Source organism: Diceros bicornis, chromosome 3 (genome assembly GCF_020826845.1).
Source record: "Diceros bicornis minor isolate mBicDic1 chromosome 3, mDicBic1.mat.cur, whole genome shotgun sequence".
Lineage (NCBI taxonomy): Eukaryota > Metazoa > Chordata > Mammalia > Perissodactyla > Rhinocerotidae > Diceros > Diceros bicornis.
This window is the reverse complement of record NC_080742.1, coordinates 63,555,719-63,583,070: the sequence shown is the minus strand read 5'-3', so window position 1 is coordinate 63,583,070 and position 27,352 is coordinate 63,555,719. Positions and strand designations below refer to the sequence as shown.

General features: G+C 40.5%; 1 protein-coding gene across 6 annotated transcripts in view; it reads left to right on the top strand.

Moving 5' to 3' along the window:
* The window catches only part of DOCK4 (dedicator of cytokinesis 4), a 435,612-nt gene that overhangs the window by 258,507 nt on the left and 149,753 nt on the right, over positions 1-27,352 (top strand). For all 6 annotated transcript variants that reach the window (XM_058528497.1, XM_058528508.1, XM_058528478.1 and 3 more), the window contains 3 exons: positions 7,282-7,406; positions 8,528-8,690; positions 14,676-14,782. In XM_058528497.1, coding sequence (XP_058384480.1) covers positions 7,282-7,406; positions 8,528-8,690; positions 14,676-14,782 — 395 coding nt within the window. The remainder of the gene's footprint in view (positions 1-7,281; positions 7,407-8,527; positions 8,691-14,675; positions 14,783-27,352) is intronic.

The window sequence follows — 27,352 nt, the reverse complement described above, 5'->3', positions numbered from 1 at the left end:
CCTTGGTCTGGCTGTTGTACAGGCAGTTCTCTACGATGTCTCCTGGTATAAGGAGGTGATCTGCCTACATGCTTTTGAGCTATCCTGAAGTCCTCTGGACCCTCCTTGTTGCTAAGCGTCGGACATTCAGCACTTTATTTCTTAGGGTATCCAATTTCCAAAGAAGAAAAGTCACTTTCTGTGAAGCTCCATCACTGCCACCTACAAACCAAATAACTCTGCACAACATTCCGTGGTCTGGTCTCTGAGCTCATGAGAGAGAGAGCAGCAAAAATATTTCATTTAGTGCTCCCCAAAAGAAATATAATACAAGCCACAAATGTAGTTTTAGCTTTTCTAGTAGCCACTTAAAAAAAGTAGGAAGAAAGAGGTGAAATTCATTTCAACAATATATTTTATTTAACCCAATACATCCAAAGTATTATCATTTCAACAGCTAATCCATATAGAAAATTCTTAGTGAGTTATTTGACACTCTCTATTTCAACCTGTCTTTGAAAACTGCTCAGTATTATACATTTACAGCCCATCTCTTTTCAGCCAAGTCACATTTCAAGTATGCAGTTGCCACATGTGGCAGTGATTGGACAGCCTAGCTCTAAATGTCTTAACAGACTGTGCAAAGCAGGGCCCAGGCCGTTGCTTCAATATCAGGAAGGACCAAGTTTCCATCCACCAAACATTTTCGAGCAAAGCTGGCTGATGTGTCAGGAATGTTATGGGAGGTGAGGCTGTGTCCTCCCCCCTCCCTGAAAGTCCATTCTTACTCTGAGTTTATGATTCTTTCTAGGCAAAATTTTCTTTACTTTCTTCGTTGTCTCCCTACTTTATCTTCCCTACCTGTACCTTGTTCCCTGGAGACTTGTTCTCACATAGCAACTGGTCATACTGTCACTCTTTGTTAGGTAACCCCTAATTAACACCTTCCAGTACATTCACTTGTAGTATGAGAAAGATCGTTGAAGCTCCTAACCCTAAAAGGAATTAGGTAAAAATGATGGGGTGATAGGGGATGAGAGGGGTTGAGATGTAGAAGCTAGAGGCTCACGCTGAACACAGTTAGCAGAGCCTATCTTTCAAATGGCTGCCAGCAGTAGTAGTAGCTTTGATAAAGATATCAAGATTTATTTAAGTTTATTTAAAAAGTGTCCTTCAGAATAAGCCTCCTTTTTCTTTGGTCTTTAGGCAGTAGTTCAGGTAAGTCAAGTTTCTATTCAGTCAAAGTTGACTATATAATGATTTACAAAGCTGCAATAAGAGGTATATAATAGATATGTAATATAAGTATTATTGTTCTTTACCACTTACTGATAGAGACATGTACATCAACAGATGGAATTTCCTGAGATAAGCCTTCTTTTGGAGAAAGCAGGTGGGAGTCAGTATATGATTTGATCTTCCTCAAAAATATGTTCTAAATCTAACCAAAGCTCACCAACCCCCAGTCCAAGTCACTGGGCCTCTACATCATATAGGTGCAACCACTTGGCTCAGAGCTGAACCTCCTGACCATGCTAGGGTTGAGGATGATGGTCTTTCAACCAATGAATGCCACAGTGACTGAAGAGAGATGGAGGCTGTAGTTCTACCACGTCACACTCTGGTTGGGTTCCCAGCCCCAGATCAGACTCGGGGAGGGACTGGTGCCTCCCAAATTATGAAGCTTATAGGGCACACTGCCCAAGGGTGTAGGACTTTCCCCACTGGCCCTACCAGATCTCCATACATTAGCCTAGAGTGTCATGGGCAGCAGAGAACCACAGTCTATCCCTGATCCTGTCTCTCTGCAACCCTGTTCTCATAAGCCTGTCATGGGCACTATTGAATCATTTGCCCTTGCTTGCTTGAGTAGTCATAAACAAAAGTTAGAAAGCTACTGGCCCCCAAAAAGTTAAACATCTCATAATATTGCCCTAAAAGAAAGCAAAACAAAAATGAGAATGACAGAAACTAGGGAAAATATTGATGGGTTTTACTGAAGTGTACTCTGTGAGAAATCCAGTTAATTTTTCAACCCAACCATAAATTATCCCTGTCTGTGGTCTGCTTCGATTTCCAGTTACCTGTGACTCTCGTCCCTATCCCTTGTCCCCCTTGCAGGTGTCATGAAGTGATAGAAGCTTGGGTGAGGATGGCATATTATGTCAGTTTCCTATGGCTGCTGTAACAAATCACCACAAATGAGATGGCTCAAAACTACACAAATGTATTATCTTATAGTTCTGGAGGTCAGAGGTTTGCACAGATCTCACTGGATTAAAATCAAGGTGTTGGGAGGGCTGCATTTCTTCTGATGGCTCAAGGGAGAATCCATTTCCTTGCTTTTTCCAGCTTCCAGAGACTGCCTACACTCCTTGGCTCATGGCCCCACATATACCAACCTCTGCTTCCATCACATCCCATTCTCTGACCATTCTCTTCCCTCTTGTAAGGACGCTTATAATTATATTGAGCCCACCCTGATAATCCAAGAAAATCTCCCCGTCTCAAGATCTTTAACTGAATCACGTTTGCAAAGTCCCTTTTGCCATGCAAGGTGACATAGTCACAGGTTCCTGGGATTAGTACCTGGACACCTTTGGTGGGAAGGGTAAGGAAGTGTCATTATTCTGCCTGCCACACACATGAAGGGCCATCCAACCCAGTCACATGTCCACTGCATGAATTTCTTCCTCAGGTCCCTGGTGGTGGTTTTCAAGTTCATACTTGAATATTTATGACCAAGAATACATCACATCATCTCTCAAAATGATCTCTTTCGGGGCCGGCCTGGTGGCGCAAGCGGTTAAGTGTGCGCGCACCACTGCGGCAGCCCGGGGTTCGCCGGTTCAGATCCCGGGTGCGCACCGCCACACCACTTATCAAGCCATGCTGTGGCGGCGGCCCATATAAAGTGGAGGAATGAGCATGGATGTTAGCCCAGGGCCAGTCTTCCTCAGCAAAAACAGGAGGATTGGCAGATGTTAGCTCAGGGCTGATCTTCCTCACACACACACAAAAAAGACCTCTTTCATGTTGGACCAGTCTCCCTCTACCTTCTATCCATTGGGTTGAGTTTTTCTGCTTGGAACCTCAACATTTTAAAATTCAGTTAACTCTCTTGTCTCCCTCGTCCCTCCTCTGACAAGTTCTGAGTGTTTTCTCCATGTTGTTTATGGTCTGGATGATACTATTTCTGTCTGTCTCTGTCCCGTAAAGATGGTCCCTAGAACTGAATTAATGCTTCCAGACTGGTCCCAACAGTGCGGAATAGAGTAGAACTAATACCTTTATTATTGAAGGCACTGGTCTTCTGATGACAAAAGCTGAGTTGCACCAACTTATTTGATGGCCTTTCTCACCTTGTTGAATTACATTTTTTTCATACTGAAAAAATATGATTTTATTTTAACATATACTGATAATATGTTGGACACATTTCTTAATTTCTACAGTTCAGTTTCCTGATCTATAAAATAGAAATAATAGGATCTTTTTATAAAGTTAATGTGAAGATTCAATGAGATGTTCTACTTGTAGCACTTGGCAAAGTACCTAACTACTATCTATGTACTACTACTATCATCATCATCATCATCAAGTTCACAAAAAAACCGTAGTCTTTTGCACATGTTGATTTGTTTTTAACTGAAGCACAATAACTTTTCTTTTCCAGTTCTGTAAATATTAACAAATATCCAGCACAGATAAGGCACTGGTCTAGCCCCTGTGGCTGGGTGCAGTGGTTTACTTGATGTGGTGGGCATGCACTCTGTGCCTTTATCCAAAGTATTCAGAGAACAGAATCAAGGATCCAAGTTTTCAGCTACTGATGGAAACCTCTTGCCTGTTGAGGTCAAGCTGTAAATCAACCCCATTTGGCTGTGATCACTGAACTCTTGAATTTGTTCCCATTGTTGTGACCTTATCTTTGTCTCATCTACAGTGATATTTTGAGAAGCCTTCACATGTGTAAAAGCTTCCCTGCCAGTGGGCCTGCTTAACCGGAGGAAAGTGTCAGGCACATCAAATTCACAGGGTAATACATTTGAGAAGCCAAGGTGTTAATAAACATTGTGAGGAAAATAGCTTTTCACACTGGGGCTATGGCTCCATTTCATACTCACTTTATGGTTTCTCTCTTAATTACTCAAGATGCTTTCTTAACACCTTAACACCTTATTCGTTTTCTCCAGAGCCGACCTCAAGTATATTGATTTTAATTAGCACTTGTTTCAACTTTATCCTTCTGCATATTTTTGCAAAATGTGGCGCCTTGCAGTATTGGAACATAGCAAGCTGCAAAATTCCTGGGGAGATATATGTAGAGAGTCATCCAGGAGAAATGTTCTTCTTGTCACGTGTTCTCTTCTCAAAGAAATCTTATTTTAGTCTAAAAAGTTTGCAAAAGATAAAGGAGTTACAGCGATAGTGACAGTTGAAGAACAGAAATTTAAAGCATATGTTTAAGGTGTTTTAATTTATGAATGTGTTATATTCCAAAAGTTCTTTTGTAAGTCATAGAAACAGCATAACATAACAAAGCGGTCTTGTCCATCCTATCACCTCTTCATCCCTACCTCTACCTTTACCCCACCCCCATTTTGATAACACCAAAACTTGAGGCCCAGAGGTTTATATTACCCCCTGTCTAGACTAATATCACATGGAGTAGACAGTAACAGAGAGAGACTTGAATCCAGATCTCATTATTCCAATCTTCCTGTGACCCTACATCCTTTAGGTTTATTTGAATTCAGAAGAGAGAGAAGAATCCAGCAAAGTTATAAGCTAAAAAGGCTCTAGGGATTGGCTTGGGAAGCTAATGCCATTTTTAACCTTGCTCCTTTGTCGAAGCACGCCATAGCTTTCTCAGATCTCTCGTCTTCTCAGTGGGGCTTCTCTTGTATAACACCCCCTGCCCCCATTCAACACTCTCTATCCCCCTTCTCTGTTTTCTATTCACAGCACTTATTATTCAACATTTTATGTATTTAACTTCTGTATTAAAGACCTCCCCTGACTAGAACCAAAGCTCTGTGGGGAAGGGATTTTTGCTTTGTTCACTGCTGAATCTATGGGGCCTACAATAATCTCTGGCACATAGTAGGTGCTCAAGATATATCTGCTGAATGAATACATGGAGAAAGAATTTCATGGCACTGGCAGTACATTACTCGCCCCCCACCCCATCCCTCCTTTGGGCCTAGCCTGCAGACAAGAAACAGGTTGCCTTGCAAGCCTTCCTCATCCTCTCTTGCCTTTGCTGAAGTCAGAGTTGCCCTGTCCTTCCAGCAGATGAAAGTGGAAGTCCCCCTCCCAAGAAACAAAACATTCTTCATTTTGCAGGACAGTTAATCCCCATGTGGTTTAGACAAGCTAATTACTCATGATGAGAAATTTCTAAGGTAAAAATCCCCTGGAGCTATACTTCCCATTAATCAGTGTTTGTTTTATAATCTATTTGTAAGCAGAGCTGCTCATTATGCGTCACCTACTCGAAGAAGCAAAGGAATTTTGCTATTGTTAACTAACATCTTTTGCTCTAAAGTACCTTGATTTGAGTGTTGTTTTTTTAACCTGCCAAATCTATTAGTGGAAAACTGTTGTCAAGAATTTCCTCCCAAACATATTGTTGAAATAGCATATGTACAGACCATTAGCATACCGGACCTGTTTTGAGTTGAAATTGATTGATTCAGAGGAAAGTGTTTGTGAGTTGACTATTCATTCTGTAATGGAATTTTTTAAATAAAGCATTAAGAATGTGTGTGTGTGTGTGTGTGTGTGTAGTGATAAATATATATATAGTAATAAAAGGAACTGGATTATAAAAAATCTAGCAAACTTGTGAAAGTTTCTGGGCCATTCTCTAAAAATTTTTTTTAGAATAGAGGTAGTTAAAACGAGAAACTTTCAAAGCCTACAAATATAATTTTAAATGTGCTGAAATATGTTGCTTTTCTCTTGGAATTCAAGGTTCATTGCCTTCCCAAGTTGATTTGTGTGAGCTGTGTGAGAGTACTGGAAATTAGTAAGACAGAGACCACTGTATCAGTTGTTTCCACTAATGTATTTTTTATATACTCTTTTTAAAGGATAGTTAAGGTTTCATCCTTTTTAGGACTTTATCAATTTCTTTATTTTATGGCCCATCTGTTTCCTGGTCAGCCCAGGTCATTCACGAATGATGCCATCATAAAGAGGTGGTCTTTATGGAAGAAGGTAACCAGGCACGCTGGTATTCCCCCGTGGTTTTGAAAGCTAGGGTACTTTCTTGAACACACTTTGGTCAGGAAGTTTTAGAAATCTAACAGTTGTGGGCATATTTGTACAGTTACTGTTTCTTCTGGTGATTTGCTTTCTTATGGGGAGGTTTTTTATTAGAAAAAAAGAGTATTGCTTTTGATTCTTCAGATGTTTGAAAACAATGTTAAGTAAATTTAACCTTGCCAACCTCACCAACATTGTTGACTTATTTCTCACTTACCTATCCACTCACCACTTACCCCTAGCTTAGTTCTTATGGGAGAGGTAAAAGCATGCTGTCAGTATGTGCCTAAATTTGCTAGTTGGCATCAAATTTCTCTTTTTTCTTGCAGTAATAAGAAAGGGGCGAGATTAAAAAGCATTCAATTTTTATAAATAACCAATCGAGAAAAAATAGATGGTATACGTGTGCATAGAATATGTCTGTTTGAATCCAGGGCCTTTCCCATTTGTTTTATAGCTTGATGGTGAGAAATATTAAGCCAAGTTTGTCTCTATGACTGAATTATTCTACATTTGTGTTCATAAAGTACTAATCTGGATTTTTCCAGCAGTGAGATCATTTTGTCCATGAATTTTGGAAAAGATTTAAATTGTAACTGTACCCTTTGCAGTCCTATCATTTTATTCCATTTAGGTATTTCTTCTGCTCTAAGTGCTGTGACTATAAGTATTAAAACTGGTCTCTTTGAGCCACCCCTGCTAGGCTGTCATTTTGTAGTTGCACCTCATAAATGAAATGAGGGAAATATTGAAAAATGGTAAAACTTGACAACACCGTCCTACTCAACCCAGTATTCACCTCCTAAATGTACATTGTCAGTATTGCTAATTCAGACTAGCAGAGGCTGGCCTTTACTTTTCTCCAATATTGGCAGTGAGGGTGGGGACCCGTTTATAAAAGTATAAATATAATATATTTTATATGTATGCTGTAACACTATATTTTATGAACTGAAGTTTTTCTTGATAGAGTCCTTTATTACACTTCCTAGTATATATAACATGGTTTTAATTTTCTTCTCCTACTAGGTGAAATGAGGAATGATTTATACATCACCATAGAAAGAGGAGAATTTGAGAAAGGAGGGAAGAGTGTGGCCAGAAATGTGGAAGTTACGATGTTCATTGTAGAGAGCAGTGGCCAGACTCTGAAGGTATGTTAATGCTGGATACTTTCTGGTAAAAAGTATCATCATTGCTTTGGGTTCATCTTTAATGCGATCACTTAATTTCTGATTTTCAGTGTTTTCTATCTTATTTTTCTTCTCCATCCCCTGTAGTTTTTTTTTTAAATCGTTAAAATGCCTTTCAGAAAAGACAGCAGAAAAACAAAAAGGCTTTACAGCTTAATTTAATTGTGTCAACAATTTCCTCTTAGCAGCTCTTCCTTTTTTTGTGTGTGAGGAAGATCAGCCCTGAGCTAACATCCATGCCAATCCTCCTCTTTTTTTTTTTGCTGAGGAAGACCGGCCCTGAGCTAACGTCTATTGCCAGTCCTCCTCCTTTTTCTCCCCAAAGCCCCAGTAGATAGTTGTATGTCATAGTTGCACATCCTTCTAGTTGCTGTATGTGGGACGTGGCCTCAGCATGGCCAGACAAGCGGTGTGTCGGTGCGCGCCTAGCATCCGAACCCGGGCCGCCAGTAGCGAAGCGCACGCACTTAACCGCTAAGCCATGGGGCCGGCCCCCAGCAGCTCTTCCTTAAATGCAGTATTTTTTTATGCTATTTGATTTTTTTCTTTTTATCTGTCATAGTTTGCGGGATGAACACTTTCTCTTTGGCAATTGGTAAAAACAACAACAACAAAAACGATCACATTTAATCCTATGTATTTTCATTTTGACCAAAATAGGGCATGAAGGTTGGGGTATTACTAATTGGGTGGTAATAGCTGGTTCCTTTATGGAAGAAGTGTTTTGCATGAGCCCCAGGGCTTAGTGAGTCTCCCAGTGAGGCACAGAATGGGCTTTTGACCACAGCAGGGTGCGAACTTTGCCATGTAGTTGAACCTCTAACTGGGCACGCAGTTGCCCATCTCGCTCACATCACTGAGGTCCACCATTGGCGCAATAGGCCCTGGGAGACCAGCATCAGAATTAACAGACACAGCCACTAGCAGAAGCAAGTGCAGAAGAGTGCTGCCAAGGACCAAGGAGGTAATTTCACATCAAGTGCTATTTGGGGAGCAGGCAGATATGGCAGAACGGTTGCTCTGCTACTTTGAAAATAATCTTGAAATGAAGCTGCCTTTAACCTGCATGTTTCCTTTGTTAGGATTTTATCTCCTTCGGCTCTGGAGAGCCACCAGCTAGCGAGTACCACTCCTTTGTGCTTTATCATAACAACAGTCCCAGGTGGTCCGAACTGCTGAAACTTCCTATTCCTGTGGATAAATTCAGGGGCGCGCACATCCGCTTTGAGTTTCGGCATTGTTCTAGTAAGTGTTTTGTGTGATTGGCTACCTGGCTTTGTTGTGTTGGGGTCGTCTGCTTATGGCGCTGTCGTGACAGTGTGGGCTAATCTGTAGAAAGTGTGTGACAAACTGGAGACTTCATGATGAAGAAATGAAGGCGAGTGGAGTCCTGAGAGGTGAGTGGGCTCACTTCTCAAAGAACCAATAACCTCTGTGAAACAAAGAGGAAGGAGAAGGAGGAAGAAGATACCTCTGGAAATCTACAGGGTTCTCCTTAAATTGTTCACTTTCATAAAAATCGGTTCATCGGTTTCACAGTCCAGAAAGATGAGACAGAAAGGGGAGACACAGCACTGAGAACTAGACTAGCTCAGGTGGCCCTAGGCAGTCCTGACCTGTCTGCTGTCCTACTCCAGGCAAGAGCTGATCTGGCTCTCAGATGGCTCAGGGGAACTTAACGAGGACTTTTCTGGGCATGTGAGTTCACTAGGAAGGCCTCTGATTGGCTCAGATGCATATATCTGCATCACCATATGGTCTCAGACAGTATTCAAATGAGAATCAAGTAATGTCAGCCCGAATAGGCCTTAGAGATGGTGTGAAGTGATTGCCTCATTTAACAGACCAAACAAACCAAAACATAAGGATGTTACAGGATTTGTCCATGTGGACATTACTGTCCAGGATAAAGTTGTCATTTCTTGTTGTCTCTATTTTAATTCTTTTGCACTCATTACCACCCTCTTAAACCCCCACTCCGTGTCCCCGCCAATCCCCAGTCCAGGGATCATATGGTATTCCGTATCCCTGAAGTATCTTAGATACTACTGGAGTGGGCATTGTGACCAGAGAAGGTTCTGGTGGATCTTGCTTCAAGGGCAGTATAACAGGTGGGAGATACAGAAGAATCACACTGTTGGAGAACAGCAGGCTCCTCTCCAGTTTGGAAGGGATGGGGACATTGCCAATAGATATGCAGTGACTTCACCTGAGTGCTGTGTAATTCACCCAAGATTCAGAGGGAAAAGAAGGACTTTGTTGTCAGGACTATGGCATGTTTTAGAATTGGCTCAGAGAGCTCCATAAATTGTGCTTTTGTAGATGTTTCAGAATATAGCGAGCTGGCTAGCAAGGTCTTACCATCCTTCCAAATTCCCAGAGGAATTTCATGGGTTGGACTTAAAGTGGGAAAAACATAAAGCACTTGGAATCGTGCCATACCATTCCTTCCACCAATCTTTGTTATAAATTCTCATTTGGTCCTAATACGAGCTTTGAGCTTTAAGTTAAGAAAAAGAAGAAAATAAAAGTGAAACAGAGGGAAAGGGAGAATGAGCATTTGGAGGAAATTATTATAACTCAGAACTTGGAAAATGGAATAAGGGCTACTTTCAGTAAAACCAGTTAGATCTCTGCCCTCTTGTCCTTGTATACTGTACTTCAAACATTATTCACAGGGTTTTGTTTTTTTTGGAATGTTCATTGTTAAAATTCAGAAGAAACAGCCAAAGCATAGGAAGAAAAGAAAATTCCTATAATCCCATAAACTTCAAATAATCAATGTAATCATTTTATCACATGGACTTCTAAATATTTCTCTGTGTGTACATACATTCAAAAAATATCATTTATTCATGAATCAAATATTTATTGAACACTTGTGGTGTGCCAGGCACTTTACTGGGCATTGAAGATATATCAGTGAACACAACAAAATACCGCCTCTCATAGAGCTGTCGTTCTAGGAGAGGGAAGACAGACAAGAAGTGATCAAATAAATACGTCCTATATCAGGTAGTGATAAGTGCAGGGAAGAAGACTAAATTGAGGTTAGGTGCTAGAAAGCGATGGTTCTGTCTTGGTATTTTACATAGGGCAGTCGGGAAAGACCTCTCTGATAAGGAGATGTGTCAGTCAGCAACAACCTAAAAAAGTAAGAGCGTGAGCCCTTGGTTATCTGGGGAAAGAATATTCCAGGCGGAGAAAACAGTAAGGACAAAACTTCCGAGGTTGAAACATGCTTGGCATTTTCAAGGAATAGCAAGGAGCCCAGAATGAGCAAGTGAGAGAGTTTAGAGATGAGGCCAAAGAGGTAGCAGCGAAGCCAGTTCTCATATTGTCTTTTAGGTCATGGGGAAGATTTAGGAATCTATTTGGAGTGAGGAGAGCCATCAGAGGGTTTAGATTGAAGGGAAATCTGGCTGCTGTATAGAAAATTGATTGTAGATGGGCCAAGTGGGAACAGAAAGACCATTGAGGAGGCATTTGCAGTCCCTCAAGTAAGAGATTAGAGTGATTTGCATTAGGATGGTGGTGGTTCAATTCTTTTTTACGGGTTTATTGACAAATTATATGTGAAAGAAGTAGAAAAGTCAAGGATGACCCCAAGATTTTGGCCTGAGACTGAAATGGTCATTTAATGAAGTGTGGAAGACAATAGCAAGAATCTGTTTAGAGAGCAAAAATCAGACATTCCGTTTTAGACATGTTAAATCTGAGAAGTCTCTTAGACATTCAAGATGTCAAATAGATAGTTGAATGAGATCCAAGCTGGAGACTTAAACTTGAGAATGAGAACATATAGTTCAGTGGTGTTCTGTAAATATTTAATAATAACCATTCGGGGTGGTGGAAAGGGGCGAGGGGAGCCCCAAATCATAGTGTTTGCTGATTTTTATGGGTACATGCTCCCACGGTAGCCTATTTCAAGCTGCTAACTTGACATCTCTGAACTTGGAGTTGGGAAAAGATGGTGTGCTGTCAGCTCTGTGAACCCTTACAGGCCAGCTCCAACATATCACTGATACATCAGTGATTTCCAAAGCCATGAGACTGAGTGAGATTTCCAAGTAGCAAGTTTAGAAAGCAAAGTCAAGTCCAAGGATGATCACTGGGGCACGTCCACATTGAGATCATGGGAGAATGAGAGGGAGCCATTAATAAGATTAAGAAAGAATAGCCAGGGCTGCCCCCGTGGCGTAGCGGTTAAGTGCGCGCGTTCCGCTACTGGCGGCCCAGGTTCGGATCCTGGGCGCGCCCCGTCGCACCGCTTCTCTGGCCATGCTGAGGCTGCATCCCACGTACAGCAACTAGAAGGATGTGCAACTATGACATGCAGCTATCTACTGGGGCTTTGGGGAAAAAAAAAAAAGGAGGAAGATTGGCAATATATGTTATCTCGGAGCCGGTCTTCCTCAGCAAAAAAAGAGGAGGATTAGCACGGATGTTAGCTCAGTGCTGGTCTTCCTCACAAAAAAAAAAAAAAAATTAAAGAAGGAATAGGCAGTGAGGTTGAAAGAGAATCCAGGAGGCTAAATGAAGAAAGTTTTTCAAGAGGAGAGGGTTAGCGGTTAAGTGCGGCATTCCACCACTGGTGACCCGGGTTCGGATCCCGGATGCGCACCGACGCACTGCTTCTCTGGCCATGCTGAGGCCGTGTCCCACATACAGCAACTAGAAGGATGTGCAGCTATGACATCCAGCTATCTACTGGGGCTTTGGGGGAAAAATAAATAAATAAATAAAATTATAAAAAAAAAAGAAGAGATTGATCAGATGTGTCAGGTGCCAATGCTAAGTCAAATAAGATGAGGACAGAGAAATTATCACCTGATTTGGCCTCATAGACGTCAATGAACCTGACAAGTGATTTTAGTGGATTTGTGGTGATGAAAGCCTGGCTGGAGTAAGTCCAACAGTGAGATGGAGGAAAGGGAGGGTAGGCAGTGGGTATAGATAAATCTTTTGAGAAACTTTGCTATAAAGAATACAAGAGAGCAGAGAAATGGGATAGTAGCTGTAATGAAACAGTGGGTTACAGGAAGTTGAGCCAGGGAAGGAGCATGGGATCCAGTGCTCAAGGTTAAGCATTGGCCTTAGGTAGGACAGTTGAGGCATAGTACAGGAAGGCACAGATGCCATGGGTTAATAGGTGGATGCTGGGTTCTCACTACATCAGCTGAGAGTGAAGAAAGTGCCAAGATATTGCAGGCTTGAGAATGGAGGCGAATGGATGAAATAATTGCCTAGAAAAGTGTAAGAGTGAGTTGATTAGGTAAAAGTAGAAAGTTTGCCCAGCTAAGGGCCCCTTTGTGATTGGTGTGCATTAATTAAAGTGAGATTAGTCTAGTGTAGGCATGGAATAAGCTGCAAGTTGGATTTAACCAAGTTACAGTCGTATAATGGAAGTGTAGAGGAGTAAGGGGTTGAGAGTATTTTCTAGGAAGTGGTTAGAATGATGGACCATAGAAATGGGAAGTGAGAGCACAGGGGGAAGGAGGGGTGGATCAATAAATTGAAGGTCCCAGGGGGCAGAATTGTTGGAGTTGGGACACTAGAAAGAATAAATTAGAAGATTAGGAGGTAGAATCCATAAATTTAGGGTTTTTACTAATAAAAGGGAATCATATTGTGCATCCTGTCTGTAACACATCATTCAGCTTATTAATCCTGATCTAATAGCTCAAGACAAAAAACCATGTACTTTAACCTTTGTTTGGTATTTATTTTTATTTTATAATAGAAGAGAAATTTGGAGAAACTATTACTGTGTTTCTTATCTTTGTTTCTTATCTTTCTGAACTGAATACCAAAAACCACACCAAAAAGAGAGTCAAATAAACTTAGGAAATTATTTCCAAATAAGTCATCTCCCCTAAATCATAGCTTCCATACCCAGCACTCTCATTGATGTAAAAATCTCTTCCCAGAGATCTTTGCTGTGATTTTTGCTTAACTTTAAAGAATATCAATATTTTCCAATTTTCTCTCTTGGGTTGAAATTAAGAATTGTAAAAGAAAATCTTTTGCTATAATCACATTTTCGGGGCTATCCACATGCTAGGGGCCAAAGCCAACCAGCCAAAATTACTGTTCTTGGCATGGGGCTCCAATTCCCAGTGGTTAAACACCAGAATCAATTGTAAGAGAATGATGTATTGCTAAAACCTCTTATCTGATCTTCAAAATCACCATGTCCAACTCCTCTAGCTCAGGTCTCACTGCTTCCCAAAGCTGGACTTTTCTATCAAGTTTAATGCTCCACTTCCACACTTGTATGGGAAAGAATAACCGTCCAGCCTGTCATAAGATGTCTGGAGAGCTCCTCCCCGCATATCTAAATACAAGGGGAGAGTCAAGTTGAAGAAACCAGGTTCTTTTAATGCTTTCTCCGTTTTTGGAGACGAGGCACCTTGGTGGAAAGAACTGGAATGATATTCAAGAGATCTAGAGCAAGTTACCTAACATTGTGTGATCTCAATTTCCTTATCTACTAATAATTGCCAGTCATCCTTGACGGTTCTAGCCATTGTAATTCTTAGTTAGGCATCTGAAAACCTCATTGCCTCATTTCAAGCTTCCAGAATACTACAGTTACCCCTTATCAAACTGTAGGTTGCCATTTATGTTATTTTTCAGCATGCCTAACTTATCCCAAGGAGGTAGTTTCCACAGGGCTCTCTGTCTTCACACATGTGGTTATCAGGAAAGTTCTGTCCTGGAGCAAGGCAGAGCTTAGAGACTCCCCTTCCATGAGTAGTAAGCAAAACATCGCATTTCCCATTCATTTGCTCACTTGTTCATTTATTTAACACATATTTACTGAGAACCGACTCTGTTCTTGGCGCTCTGAAATACCACACATAAAACAGACAGCAATCCTGCCCTCAATGGTGCTTACATCCAAGGGTGAAGGGTGGGATATGAGGAGAAGAAACAGGCAATCCACAGATTTTTAAAACACATAATTTCAGATAGTGAGTCCCATGAAAAAAATTAGTCAAGGAATGAAACTTGCAAATTACAGGGCAGGAATATGGGGTTGGAGGGTGGCTACTGTAGATGGAGGTCCCATCCTAAAAGCTGCTCTCCATTGTGTAAAAGGAGCTGGTGAGCATGGGTTATATCTTTTGATGATCATGCTTCTTGACAATCTGTGTATCTGAACACAGGTGTGTAAGCATGCACACGTGCTTAAGCGAGTAATTCTTTTTCTTTTTTGTTCTACAGCGAAGGAGAAAGGAGAGAAGAAGTTGTTTGGTTTCTCTTTTGTCCCCCTGATGCAGGAAGATGGTAGGACTCTTCCAGACGGCACTCATGAGCTCATCGTGCATAAGGTAACATCACTCAGATGTCAGTGATGGCTGTGAAAAACAGGGTTGAATTTTGAACTATCTTATCATCACTCTGGAGAAGAGAAAAAAATGGCTGGAAAGAATACTTTTTTGTAAGATTGCTGGCAGGGAGAGTGCCATTTTAAAAGTATCTATATTCTATGTCATATTCTAAAACATATACATATACGTAAACATTTTGAGGATGATTTATATTTTCATCTTAATTTAGGTGTAGGTATTTGGGTAAGTCTATATGTTGATCTTAAAGTCATTTCCATTGCTGTGATAGGATTAAATAAAGCTTACAAGTAAGTTTTTAAATATTGCCAATACATGCTGTCTTATCTAAAGATCTATATACCCCCAGAGGTAAATGTAGCAAGGTCAGCATTACATTTTTCTTGTCTGCTGCTCAGAAGTCGCTGTACTTTGTCATGACAACTTGAACAGTTGTTACTTTCTATTTTTTGCATCAAGAATTGTCATAAAAATATTTGGAACAGAGTATCCTGTAGTCGGCAACAAAAAGAAAATTCATAGAACAAGAGATCCTTAGAAGTTATCTGAGAATACTAGTAATAATGAAGTATAGAGTAGAAATACTAGTAACTATAAAATATAGAATATGGAATTAAAGTACACAATTTTCTGCAAAATATTTCTTCTTTGCATTTCTCTGTTCCTGTAATCATGTGACATTCCAGGCTCTAATCAACTCGCACCTGGGCTGACTGGTCCTGCTGACCTCGGTCGTCTTCCTCTTGTCCAACTTCCACCCAGCCATTAGGGTTGACCCTTCTAAAGTGCAAATCTAACCAGGCCACTTACCAACTTATACCCACTGAAAAGCTCCCCCCTGCTGAGAGGATAAATTGCAGGTTTCTCAGGGTGTGCCAGGCTTCTGACTCCCTACTGCTTCACCTCCCACTTCCTGGCGTTTACTTGGTGCCACAGCCACATCCAGCTCCTTCTAGTTCCTTACCCACTGCCTGCTGGTTTCCTCTGCTCCTTTCTCTGCCCTTGGCACTCCTGGAGTCATGCCTTCCCCACCCCCACTCACACCCCCCATCCTGCTAACTCCTACTCATCCTCAGAGGCTCACCTTGGCCATAATCTTTTTCAGAATAACAGTCCCCACTCCCCAGCCCCTACTCCCTATATTCCCAGCTGGCCAAATGCCGTCCCCTGAGTTTCCTGGATATCTGCACACATCTCTCACCATTGTACTTATTACGTTGCTCCATAATTATGTGAAGATCCCTCGGCTTACCCCAGTAGATTTATGAATTTCCTCGAGAGTAACAGCTGTGTCAGAGGGCTTCTGGAATGTGGTAGATGTGCAATGAGGATTTATTGAAAAATGAAGGAGATTAGATGCAAAAACTTTCTTTACCTTTGGATTATTTCTGATAAAGTGAGTATCAATGCACAACACACCTTTTCTGTTTGTGTATGCGTGTATATGTATGTGTATATTTCTTTTGTGTGTGTATATGTGTGTGAGGAAGATCAGCCCTCAGCTGACATCCATGACAATCCTCCTCTTTTTGTTGAGGAATACTGGCCCTGAGCTAACATCCATGCCGATTTTCCTCCACTTTATGTGGGACGCCGCCACAGCATGGCCTGACAAGCAGTGCGTTGGTGCGCTCCTGGGATCCGAACCCGGGCCGCCAGCAGCGGAGCGCGCGCACTTAATCTCTACGCCACGGGGCCGACTCCTATATTTTTTCAAGCATTCATTCTCTAGTTATTTGTTCAACAAATTTATTGACCACAAACTGCAAGCGCACTGTTCTAGGTACTGGAAATATAAGGCAAACAAAACAGTTCAAGTCCCTCCATTTCTGACACCCACATTCTCTCTACTTTAAAAAGTGACTTAAAGGAGCTTACAGTGTTAAATACAAATAAAAAATATTTTAAATCAGAGTAACCAGTAAAGCAAACAGAGGAGCTAAATGTACTAGACACCTGGGATGATCTATGTATCTCATAGGTCTGAGTCTCCCTTATGCGAGATATGTAATATGACAGGCAATGTCTTCAGCTACAATTTTCCAAAAGACATAAATGGTACTTCGTATGGATGTTTATGATATTGCTTCTGTGTAACATTAAATCCTGTCTCAGAAAAGGCAGGACTAAGATAATTAAAACTGGGCTCCCTAGTAATAATTACAAGAATGAATCCCTACTATATTTCATATCATGTGTAGGTGCTCTCACCTGTGGGTCAGAGGGTGTTTTGGGGCAGATGCTAAGTTTTCAGTCAAGTCTGGGTTGACTCTTCTAAATGAGTGCAAATAATACCAAGATTCTCAGTTGCTGATTAGAGACATCCATATGCTTAAAATGCCAGGAGGACAGGTAGCAGAGCTTGCTTCTCCAAGTGAGCATTTAGGAGGCCAGCTGGTGTTGATTTCCAGACAGAGAACCGTTCTACTCCATTACAGAGGCCTATCAGGGTGCCTGTTAGCAGGGCCAAAACTTTTCTCAAAGGCAGAACTTTGAATCAGAGCTTTGAATCCGCTCAAACCCTTGCACAAATTTCTACTAAGTAACCAGAATTCAAATCCATAAAGCATAGGAAAATTTATTTGAGCTTGAACAATTTAAAGGGCAGGTGTTCTTAATGATCTTTCTCAACCACGAAAGAGGCTCAGGATGGTGTCTGTAGGTTGTCTAATTTTGGGCAGACTTATATTGTATAAACCCGTCAGGAAGCATTAGCTCCACAGAAAAACCCTAAGCAGCTGAGTTGTCTTATGATTAGGTTTATTCAGAGTTGCATATTTAAAGAGGTGTAGAATACTTACCAAGTATAACAATTTTTGTTCTTAGTCTAATTGATGCCATAGTTTTCTTTTTCATAGTCCTGAGCCAAGAAGTTCAGTTTTAGCTTAAGGCCACTTGCAGTTTATGACTACAAAATATTGTGAGCATAATGCTTATTCTTCCTCTGCCATGGCAGGAAGGCACACAGCCTGCTGATAATTGTAGCCTTGAATTTATTATTTTAAAAAAATAGAAAGAAAAAACGAAAGAAAAAATGGGAGGAGTGGAATTTGAATCATTGGGTAAAAAATATAGCCTATTTAATAAGTGGTATTGAGATGACCACGATGCGTGTTGGGGGAAAAGAAGAGCTAGATCCCTACCTTGCTTCTTATACCAAAACAAATTCCAGATTAAATGTAAAAAATAGAACTGTTAGAGCCTGAAAAATATGAGTGAACATTTTTATAATATTCAGAAAGAGGGCCTTTCTAAGGATGGCTCAGATGTTAGAAATTAAGTAGAAAGAAAATTTGTAAGTTTGGCTACATAAAATTCAAAACTTCTTTATTGATAAAACCATCATAATCAAGAATGAAAGACACGTGACAAACTGAAACAGTTGCAACACAGCTTACAAAGGGCGACTATTCCCAATTTACTACAATTTATCTCAAATCAGTAAGAAAAAGAAAAATTGATAAATGCTACAAACAAGCTATTCAGAAATAATAAATGCAAATATATAAAATAAATATATGAATCAAGGAAATGTGTGTTAAAGAATGAGAAACCTTTTGGCCTATTACATTTGTAAAGATTTTTTAAAACCCAAAATTTAGAGAGTAAGATTAAGGGGAAAATGAACACTGTCTTGCATTCATAGAGGAAATGTGAATGGTTTTATCTTTCTGGAGGGCAGGTTGGCAACACATAGATAATTTTAAATGTGTATATCCTTTGACTCAGCCATCCCATGTCTTGGTATTTCTTGGGAGAAGATAATCAGACAACGTGAGAAACGATGATCTAAGGATGATCGTTGTAGATTCCTTAAAATATGAAAAACTTGAAAGTAATCTAAATTACCAATAACATAGATGTGGTTAAATAAATTAGTTATATCCATACAATGAATGAAATACTACATTATTTAGTCATGCACTACATAATAACGTTTCCATCAATGATGGACTGTATATACGATGATGTTCCCATAAGATGAGTAGCATATAGCCTAGATGTGTAGTAGGCTATACCATCTAGGTTTGTCTAAGTACACTCTATAATGTTCACACAATGAGGAAATTGCCCAACCACACATTTATCAGAACGTATCCTCGTCGTTAAGGGGTGCATGACTATATTGTCTGTTTAATTTTTGTTTATTGCAGTAACATTGGTTTATAACATTGTATAAATTTCAGGTGTACATCATTATACTTGTATTTCTGCATAGATTACATCATGTGCACCACCAAAATACTAATTACGACCCATCACCACACACATGTACCGAATTATCCCTTTCACTCTCCTCCCTCCCCCCTTCCCCTCTGGTAAGCACCAATCCAATCTCTGTCTCTATGTGTTTGTTTATTCTTATTATCTACTACTTAATGAAGGAAATCATACGGTATTTGACCTTCTCCCTCTGACTTATTTCACTTTGCATTATACCCTCAATGTCCATCCATGTTGTCACAAATGGCTGGATTTCATCGTTTCTTATGGCTGAGTAGTATTCCATTGTGTATATATACCACATCTTCTTTATCCATTCGTCCCTTGATGGGCACTTAGGTTGCTTCCAAGTCTTGGCTATTGTGAATAACGCTGCGATGAACACATGGGTGCATGTACCTTTACAAATAGGTGTTTTCAAGTTCTTTGAATAAATACCCAGCAGTGAAATAGCTGGATCATATGGTAGTTCTATCCTTGATTTTTTGAGGAATCTCCATACAGTTTTCCATAGTGGCTGCACCAGTTTGCACTCCCACCAGCAGTGTATGAGAGTTCCTTTCTCTCCACATCCTCTCCAACACATGTTGTTTCCTGTCTTGTTAATTATAGCCATTCTGACGGGCGCGAGGTGATATCTCATTGTAGTTTTGATTTGCATTTCCCTGATAGTTAGTGATTTTGAACATCTTTTCATGTGCCTGTTGGCCATCTGTATATCTTCTTTGGAGAAATGTCTCTTCAGGTCTTTTGCCCATTTTTTAATTGGGTTGTTAGTTTTTTTTGTTGTTGAGATGCATGAGTTCTTTATATATTTTGGAGATTAAGCCCTTATCAGATGTATGGTTTGCAAATATCTTCTCCCAATTGTTAGGTTGTCTTTTCGTTTTGTTGATGGTTTCCTTTGCTGTACAGAAGCTTTTTAGTTTGATGTAGTCCCATTTGTTTATTTTTTCTATTGTTTCTCTTGCCTCGTCAGACACGGTGCTTGAAAAGATGTTGCTAAGGCCGATGTCGAAGAGCATACTGCCTATGTTTTCTTCTAGAAGTTTCATAGTTTCAGGTCTTACATTCAAGTCTTTAATCCATTTGGAGTTAATTTTTTTGTGTGGTGTAAGGTAAGGGTCTACTTTCATTTTTTTGCATATGGCTATCCAGTTTTCCCAACACCATTTGTTGAAGAGACTTTCTTTTCCCCATTGTATGTTCTTGGCTCCTTTGTCAAAGATTAGCTGGCCATAGATGTGTGGGTTTATTTCTGAGCTTTCGATTCTATTCCATTGATCTGTGTGTCTGTTTTTGTGCCAGTACCATGCTGTTTTGGTTACTATAGCTTTGTAGTATATTTTGAAATCAGGGAGTGTGATACCTTCAGCTTTGTTCTTTTTTCTCAGGATTCCTTTAGCTATTTGGGGTCTTTTGTTGTTCCATATAAATTTTAGGATTCTTTGTTCTATTTCTGTGAAAAATGTTGTTGGAACTTTGATAGGGATTGCATTGAATCTATAGATTGCTTTAGGAAGTATGGACATCTTAACTATGTTAGTTCTTCCAATCCAAGAGCACGGAATATCTTTCCATTTCTTTGTGTCTTCTTCAGTTTCTTTCAGAAATGTTTTATAGTTTTTGGTGTACAGATCTTTCACCTCTTTGGTTAAGTTTATTCCTAGGTATTTTATTCTTTTTGTTTCAATTGTAAATGGGATTGTATTCTTAATTTCTCTTTCTGCTACTTTGTTGTTAGTGTACAGAAACGCAACTGATTTTTGTATGTTGATTTTGTATCCTGCAACTTTACCATATTCGTTTATTACTTCTAAAAGTTTTCTGGTGGATTCTTTAGGGTTTTCTATATATAAAATCATGTCATCTGCAAATAGTGACAGTTTCACTTCTTCCTTTCCAATTTGGATCCCTTTTATTTCTTTCTCTTGCCTGATTGCTCAGGCTAGGACTTCCAGTACTATGTTAAATAGGAGTGGTGACAGTGGGCATCCTTGTCTGGTTCCTGTTCTTAGAGGGATAGCTTTCAGTTTTTCACCATTGAGGATGATATTAGCTGTGGGTTTGTCATATATGGTCTTTATTATGTTGAGGTACTTTCCTTCTATCCCCATTTTATTCAGAGTTTTTATCATAAATGGATGCTGTATCTTGTCAAATGCTTTCTCTGCATCTATTGAGATGATCATGTGATTTTTATTCTTCATTTTATTAATGTGGTGTATTACGTTGATTGATTTGCGAATGTTGAACCATCCCTGCATACCTGGAATAAATCCCACTTGATCATGGTGTATAATCTTTTTAATGTATTGTTGTATGCGATTTGCTAGTATTTTGTTGAGGATTTTTGCATCGATGTTCATCAGTGATATTGGACTGTAATTTTCTTTTTTTTTCTGTTGTCCTTGTCTGGTTTTGGTATCAGGGTAATGTCAGCTTCATAGAATGAGTTAGGGAGCTTCCCCCCCTCCTCAATTCTTTGGAAGAGTTTGAGAAGGATAGGTATTAAGTCTTCTTTGAATGTTTGGTAGAATTCACCAGGGAAGCCGTCTGGTCCTGGACTTTTATTTTTGGGGAGGTTTGTGATTACTGTTTCGATCTCCTTACTGGTGATTGGTCTATTCAAATTCTCTACTTCTTCTTGATCGAGTTTTGGAAGGTTGTATGATTCTAAGAATTTATCCATTTCTTCCAGATTGTCGAATTGGTTGGCATATAGCTTTTCATAGTATTCTCTTATAATCTTTTGTATTTCTGAGGTGTCTGTTGTAACCTCTCCTCTTTCATTTCTGATTTTACTTATTTGTGCCTTCTCTCTTTTTTTGTTGGTGAGTCTAGCTAAAGGTTTGTCAATTTTGTTGATCTTTTCAAACAACCAGCTCTTGGTTTTATTAATTTTTTCTATTGTTTTTTTGGTCTCTATTTCATTTATTTCTGCTCTGATTTTTATTATTTCCCTTCTTCTACTGATTTTGGGCTTTGTTTGTTCTTCTTTTTCGAGTTCCTTTAGGTGCATTGTTAGATTGTTTATTTGAGATTTTTCTTGTTTGTTGAGATAGGCCTGTATTGCTATAAACTTCCCTCTTAGAACCACTTTTGCTGTATCCCATAAGTTCTGGCAGGTCATATTTTCATTTTCATTTGTCTCCAGGTATTTTTTGATTTCTTCTTTGATTTCTTCGTTAACCCAGTCGTTGTGCAGTAGCATTTTGTTTAATCTCCACATATTTGTGGCTTTTCTGATTTTCTTCCTATAGTTGATTTCCACTTTCATACCGTTGTGGTCAGAAAAGATGCTTGGTATTATTTCAATCTTCTTCAATTTATTGAGACTTGTTTTGTGGCCTAATATGTGATCAATCCTGGAGAATGTTCCATGTGCATTTGAAAAGAACGTGTATTCTTCGGTTTTTGGATGGAATGCTCTGTATATATCCACTAGGTCCATCTGTTCTAGTGTGTCATTTAAGGCCAATGTTTCCTTATTGATCTTCTGTTTGGGTGATCTATCTGTTGGTGTAAGTGGAGTGTTCAAGTCCCCTACTATTATTGTGTTACTGTCTATTTCTGTTTTTATGTCTGTTAATAATTGCTTTATATATTTAGGTGCACCTACATTGGGTGCGTAGATATTTACAAGTGTTATATCCTCTTGTTGGATTGTTCCCTTGATCATTATGTAATGCCCGTCTTTGTCTCTTTTCACCGTTTTTGTTTTAAAGTCTATTTTGTCTGATATGAGTACTGCTACCCCAGCTTTCTTTTCATTGCCATTTGCGTGGAGTATCTTTTTCCATCCCTTCACTTTCAGTTTGTGAGTGTCTTTAGGTCTGAAGTGTGTCTCTTGTATGCAGCATATATATGGGTCTTGTTTTTTAATCCAATCAGCCACCCTATGCCTTTTAATTGGAGCATTTAGTCCATTGACGTTTAAAGTAGCTATTGATAAGTATGTACTTACTGCCATTTTTTAACTTTTTTTTTTTCTCAGTGTTTTAGTAGTCCTTCTCTGTTCCTTTCTTCTATACAGAATTGATGGTCACTTTAGTTTGACCTCTGTCTGAAAGCTGTACTCTTTAACTCCCCTCCTCCCTCATGTTTTTGATATCATATCTAACCTCTTTTTTGTGTATTTGTATCCGTTACGTTCTTATCATGGAAATAGATAATTTTTCCTATTTGTGGTCTTCTCTTTTCCCCTTAAATCAGTCCCTTTAACATTTCTTGTAGCATTGGTTTCTTGGTCACAAACTCCTTTAATTTTTGCTTGTCTGGGAAATTTTTGATCTCTCCTTCCATTTTGAATGATAACCTTGCTGGGCAGAGTATTCTTGGCTGTAAGTTTTTTCCTTTTAGCACTTTAAATATATCGTGCCATTCTCTTCTAGCCTGTAAGGTTTCTGCTGAGAAGTCAGCTCATAGCCTTATGGGGTTTCCTTTGTATGTAACTTGACATTCTCTTGCGGCTTTTAGGATTCTGTCTTTATCTTTAATTCTGGACATTTTGATTATGATGTGTCTTGGTGTGGGCCTCTTTGGGTTTATCTTGTTTGGGGCTCTCTGTGCTTCCTGTACCTGGATGTCTGTTTCCTTCCTTAGGTTAGGGAAGTTTTCATCTATTATTTCTTGAAATAGAATCTCTGCCCCCTTGTCTCACTCTACTCCTTCCGGAACACCTATAACACAGATGTTAGTGGGCTTGATGTTGTGCCAGAGGTTCCTTAGACTGTCCTCACTCTTTTTAATTCTTTTCTCTTTTACCTGTTCAGCTTGGGTAATTTCTTCTAGTCTTTCATCCAGCTCACAGATCCGTTCTTCTGATCCTCTACTCTGCTTTTGATTCCCTCTAATGAGTTTTTCATTTCCAGTATTGTATTCTTCATTTCTGATTGGTTCTTTTTTATATCTTCCATTTCTTTGTTGACATTCTCACTGAGTTCATCTGTTCTTCTCCCCAGATCAGTGAGCATCCTTAACACTCTTTGTTTGAACTCTCTATCGGGTAGGTTGCTCATTTCTGTTTCACTTAGTTCCTTTTCTGGGGTTTTGTCCTGTTCCCTTACTTGGAATGTATTCTTTTGCCTCCTCATTTTGCCTCTTTCCCTGTGCTTGTGTCTACGTATTAGGTAGGTCAGCTATGTCTCCTGCTCTTGAATAGTTGACCTTATGTAAGTGATGCCTTAGGAGGCTTCCAGTGTGCTTCCCTCAGTTCTCAATGTTCCAGGGGTGACCCCTATGTGGGCTATGTGTGTCCTGCTGTTGTGGCCTGTTTGCTCTCCCTGTAGGCGCCCAGGGAGTCCGAGTTATGCTCCTGGCCAGCTGTTGTAATGCTCAGCTGCTTGTAGTTGTTGTGGCCCCTTCAGTCTCTTTATCAGGTGTGGGGAGCCCCAGCACAGTTGGCTGCAAGTTCTAATACCACATTTGTGTTACAGTATTTCTTTTAAGTGAGTAGGCCCCCAGCGTGGCAGGTTGTTAGGCTCAGGGCCTTACAATTGCTGTAAGCTTCTAGCCTATTAGGTCTCTTGTCAGCTCTCTGAGGATTGCAGCTGGGTGGGGCTGGCCTCAGGCACAGGAGCACCCAATTGTTTCAGGCTTTGGAAGCTGGGGCAAATCCGCTATGTGGGTCTTTGAGAAACACAAGTCTTCTGCAGCTGACAAGCCCTGCCGCCCACAGGTCCATACACACTCAACACAGTCCTGCCCCGTGTGCACGCCCCGACCTCCCGAAGCGGACCCAGTCTCTCCACGGCGGGAACCCCACACACTCCGCCACCACCCCACACTCTCCACCCGCTCCTTGTGCACACCCTGCCCCGCTCAAGTCGGCTCAGTTGCCAGGCTGCAGAGAATCCAGTCACCAATCTATGCAGGCCCACAAGTTGCCTGAGGGCTTGTTGTTGGGTGAGGCCAGTGTCTAGGGTGGGCTGCCTACCCTGGCTGAGCTGGATTAAATCGGTGCTCTAGCGGGTGGGGCAGACCCTGGGCTAGCAGGCCTCAGGGAGAACTCCAATGGCGTCTGTGTCAGCACGCCCACACCAGGCCACAACAATGGCCGCCGCCAATGTCCCAGTCCCTGGAGAGGTCTCACCTCTAACCGAGATGCACTCAGGGCCTATTAGGTGAGTCTCTTTTCACCCCAGCACTGTGCACCTTTCTTTCTGGTGATTTTAGGATGCTTTCTGAAACGGGTGAGTTTGCGCGTGGGCCCTTTAAGAGCCGGTTTCAGTTTCTTTGTGAACCGGGTTTTCTGGGGGTACTCCCCAATGTTTTAGTAGCAGGCAAAGTCAGATATTATGCCACTGGTCTCGATTGTGCTGGGTCCACAAAATGCCCACAGCGGGGGCGGTCCCCGGCTCAGGGCCCCGCGTCTCCAGGGAGGCTGCGTACCTGTGAGCTGCTCCCGGGCGGCCGTGAAGCTGGCGGCTTGTGAAGGCGGCGTTTTTCCTCTCCAGAAGGGAGTCTCTGCCTCTTCTACCCCAGTTAGGATTGTCCGTTGTTGCAGGAGTTCCTCTTATCCAGTTTTCAGTTCTGTCTTGGGGGTGATTTTTCCACGAGTAGTTGTAAATTGGCTGTGTCCAGGGGAGGAGGTGAGTCCAGAGTCTGCTTACACCGCCATCTTGAGTTTGCCCCTGTGCATGACTATATTGAAATAATGTTTAGTGGAAATTTTTATGTGCATAGAAAATGTCTATGGTATATTGATAAACCACACTTTATAGAAATATATAGTTGGTATAATACCATTTTTGTAAGATTAACTGCATGTTCATATGTATGTATTTACATAGAGAGATGCTTGGAAGGATGTCCTAAAATAGTAACACTGACTTTATTTTTACATTGCTTAGTTTTCATTAGGGGATACATGTCATATTATAACATTAAAATCTTTTTTCATTTTGAAAAAATAAAAATGGGAAGAAACAGGGGCCGGTCCTGTGGCTGAGTGGTTAAATTTCTATGCGCTCCACTTCAGTGGCCTGGGGTTCGTTGGTTCAGATCCCAGGCGCGGACCTACTCTGTTCATCTGCCATTTTGTGGAGACATCCCACATGCAAAGCAGAGGAAGATTGGCACAGATGTTAGCTCAGGGTGAATCTTCCTCAAGCAAGAAATGAGGAAGACTGCCAACGATTGTTAGCTCAGGATGAATCTTTCTCACCAAAAAAAACAAAAGGGGAAGAAACAGAAAGTTAGACTTAGCTTTGTTTTATACCATTTAATTCTGGAGTTTCATCTAACTAACGACCATTCTTCTGTCATATAATCTTGACAATAATGCTTATGGTAAGGTTTTGGAGAAACGTTAATTGCCTTAGATCTTTTTAAGCCATATTCTGTATCATTCATTGACAGCTACTGTCTATAAAATCAAAGGTTGATGAGAGGTGGAAAAAAAAAATGCTCTCAAAAAAGTGTCTTTAGGGGCCAGCCTGTTGGCGTAGCGGTTAAGTGTGCGCACTCCGCTGCGGCGGCCAGGGGTTCGCAGGTTCGGATTCCGGGCGCACACTGATGTACTGCTTGTCAAGCCATGCTGTGGCGGCGTCCTGTATAACGTAGAGGAAGATGGGCACAGATGTTAGCCCAGGGCAAATCTTCCTCAGCAAAAAGAGGAGGATTGGCATCAGATGTTAGCTCAGGGCTTATCTTCCTCACCAAAAAAAAAAAAAAAAGTGTCTTTAACTCTTTCTTGTGGATGTGATACAGAGAGTAACTGTGGCTCCTAATAGGGTATTTAGAGTTAAAACCTACTTGCTCCTCTTGTAAGTTATTAGTTTAAAAGACTCAGTCCTGCAGTAAGATAAGAAGAAAGCTGCTGTGCTGAAGACTGCTTAATAGCCGAATTTGAGCCTAAAATTTGTGAGAGAGATAGTTTCCCTTTGGATGATGGCTGGACTCCACTTCTGCGTGTATTTTAAGGAAATTGTTCGCACAGAAGTGTTAACAGTCAATAGTCTGGCAAGGACCTGGTCTCATCTTTTAGGTCAGGAGCTAAAGAACTCTAAAGGGCAAAGACCCTTTTCATGGTCGTTTTCAACTTTGCATGATTGGTTACATATTTGGAGTGGTTTCCAGTGAAGGTAAACTCTGAAATCTACAAAATTCTGAATGTTATAGTTCTAGAAAGGTAAGTGAAATAACTTGATTAGTCAGCATTAGAGATTTTGTGCTTCCAAAGTCCTGTTTACAGGTCTCAGAACATTAATAATATCTCCAGGTGGCTGAAGGCTAAGTCCAAAACCTCCCTTTGGAATTACTAATTTGCTAGTAACAGGATTTAGTCTTATTTCCCTGCATTCTGGTAGGATTGTTGTTTTCCTT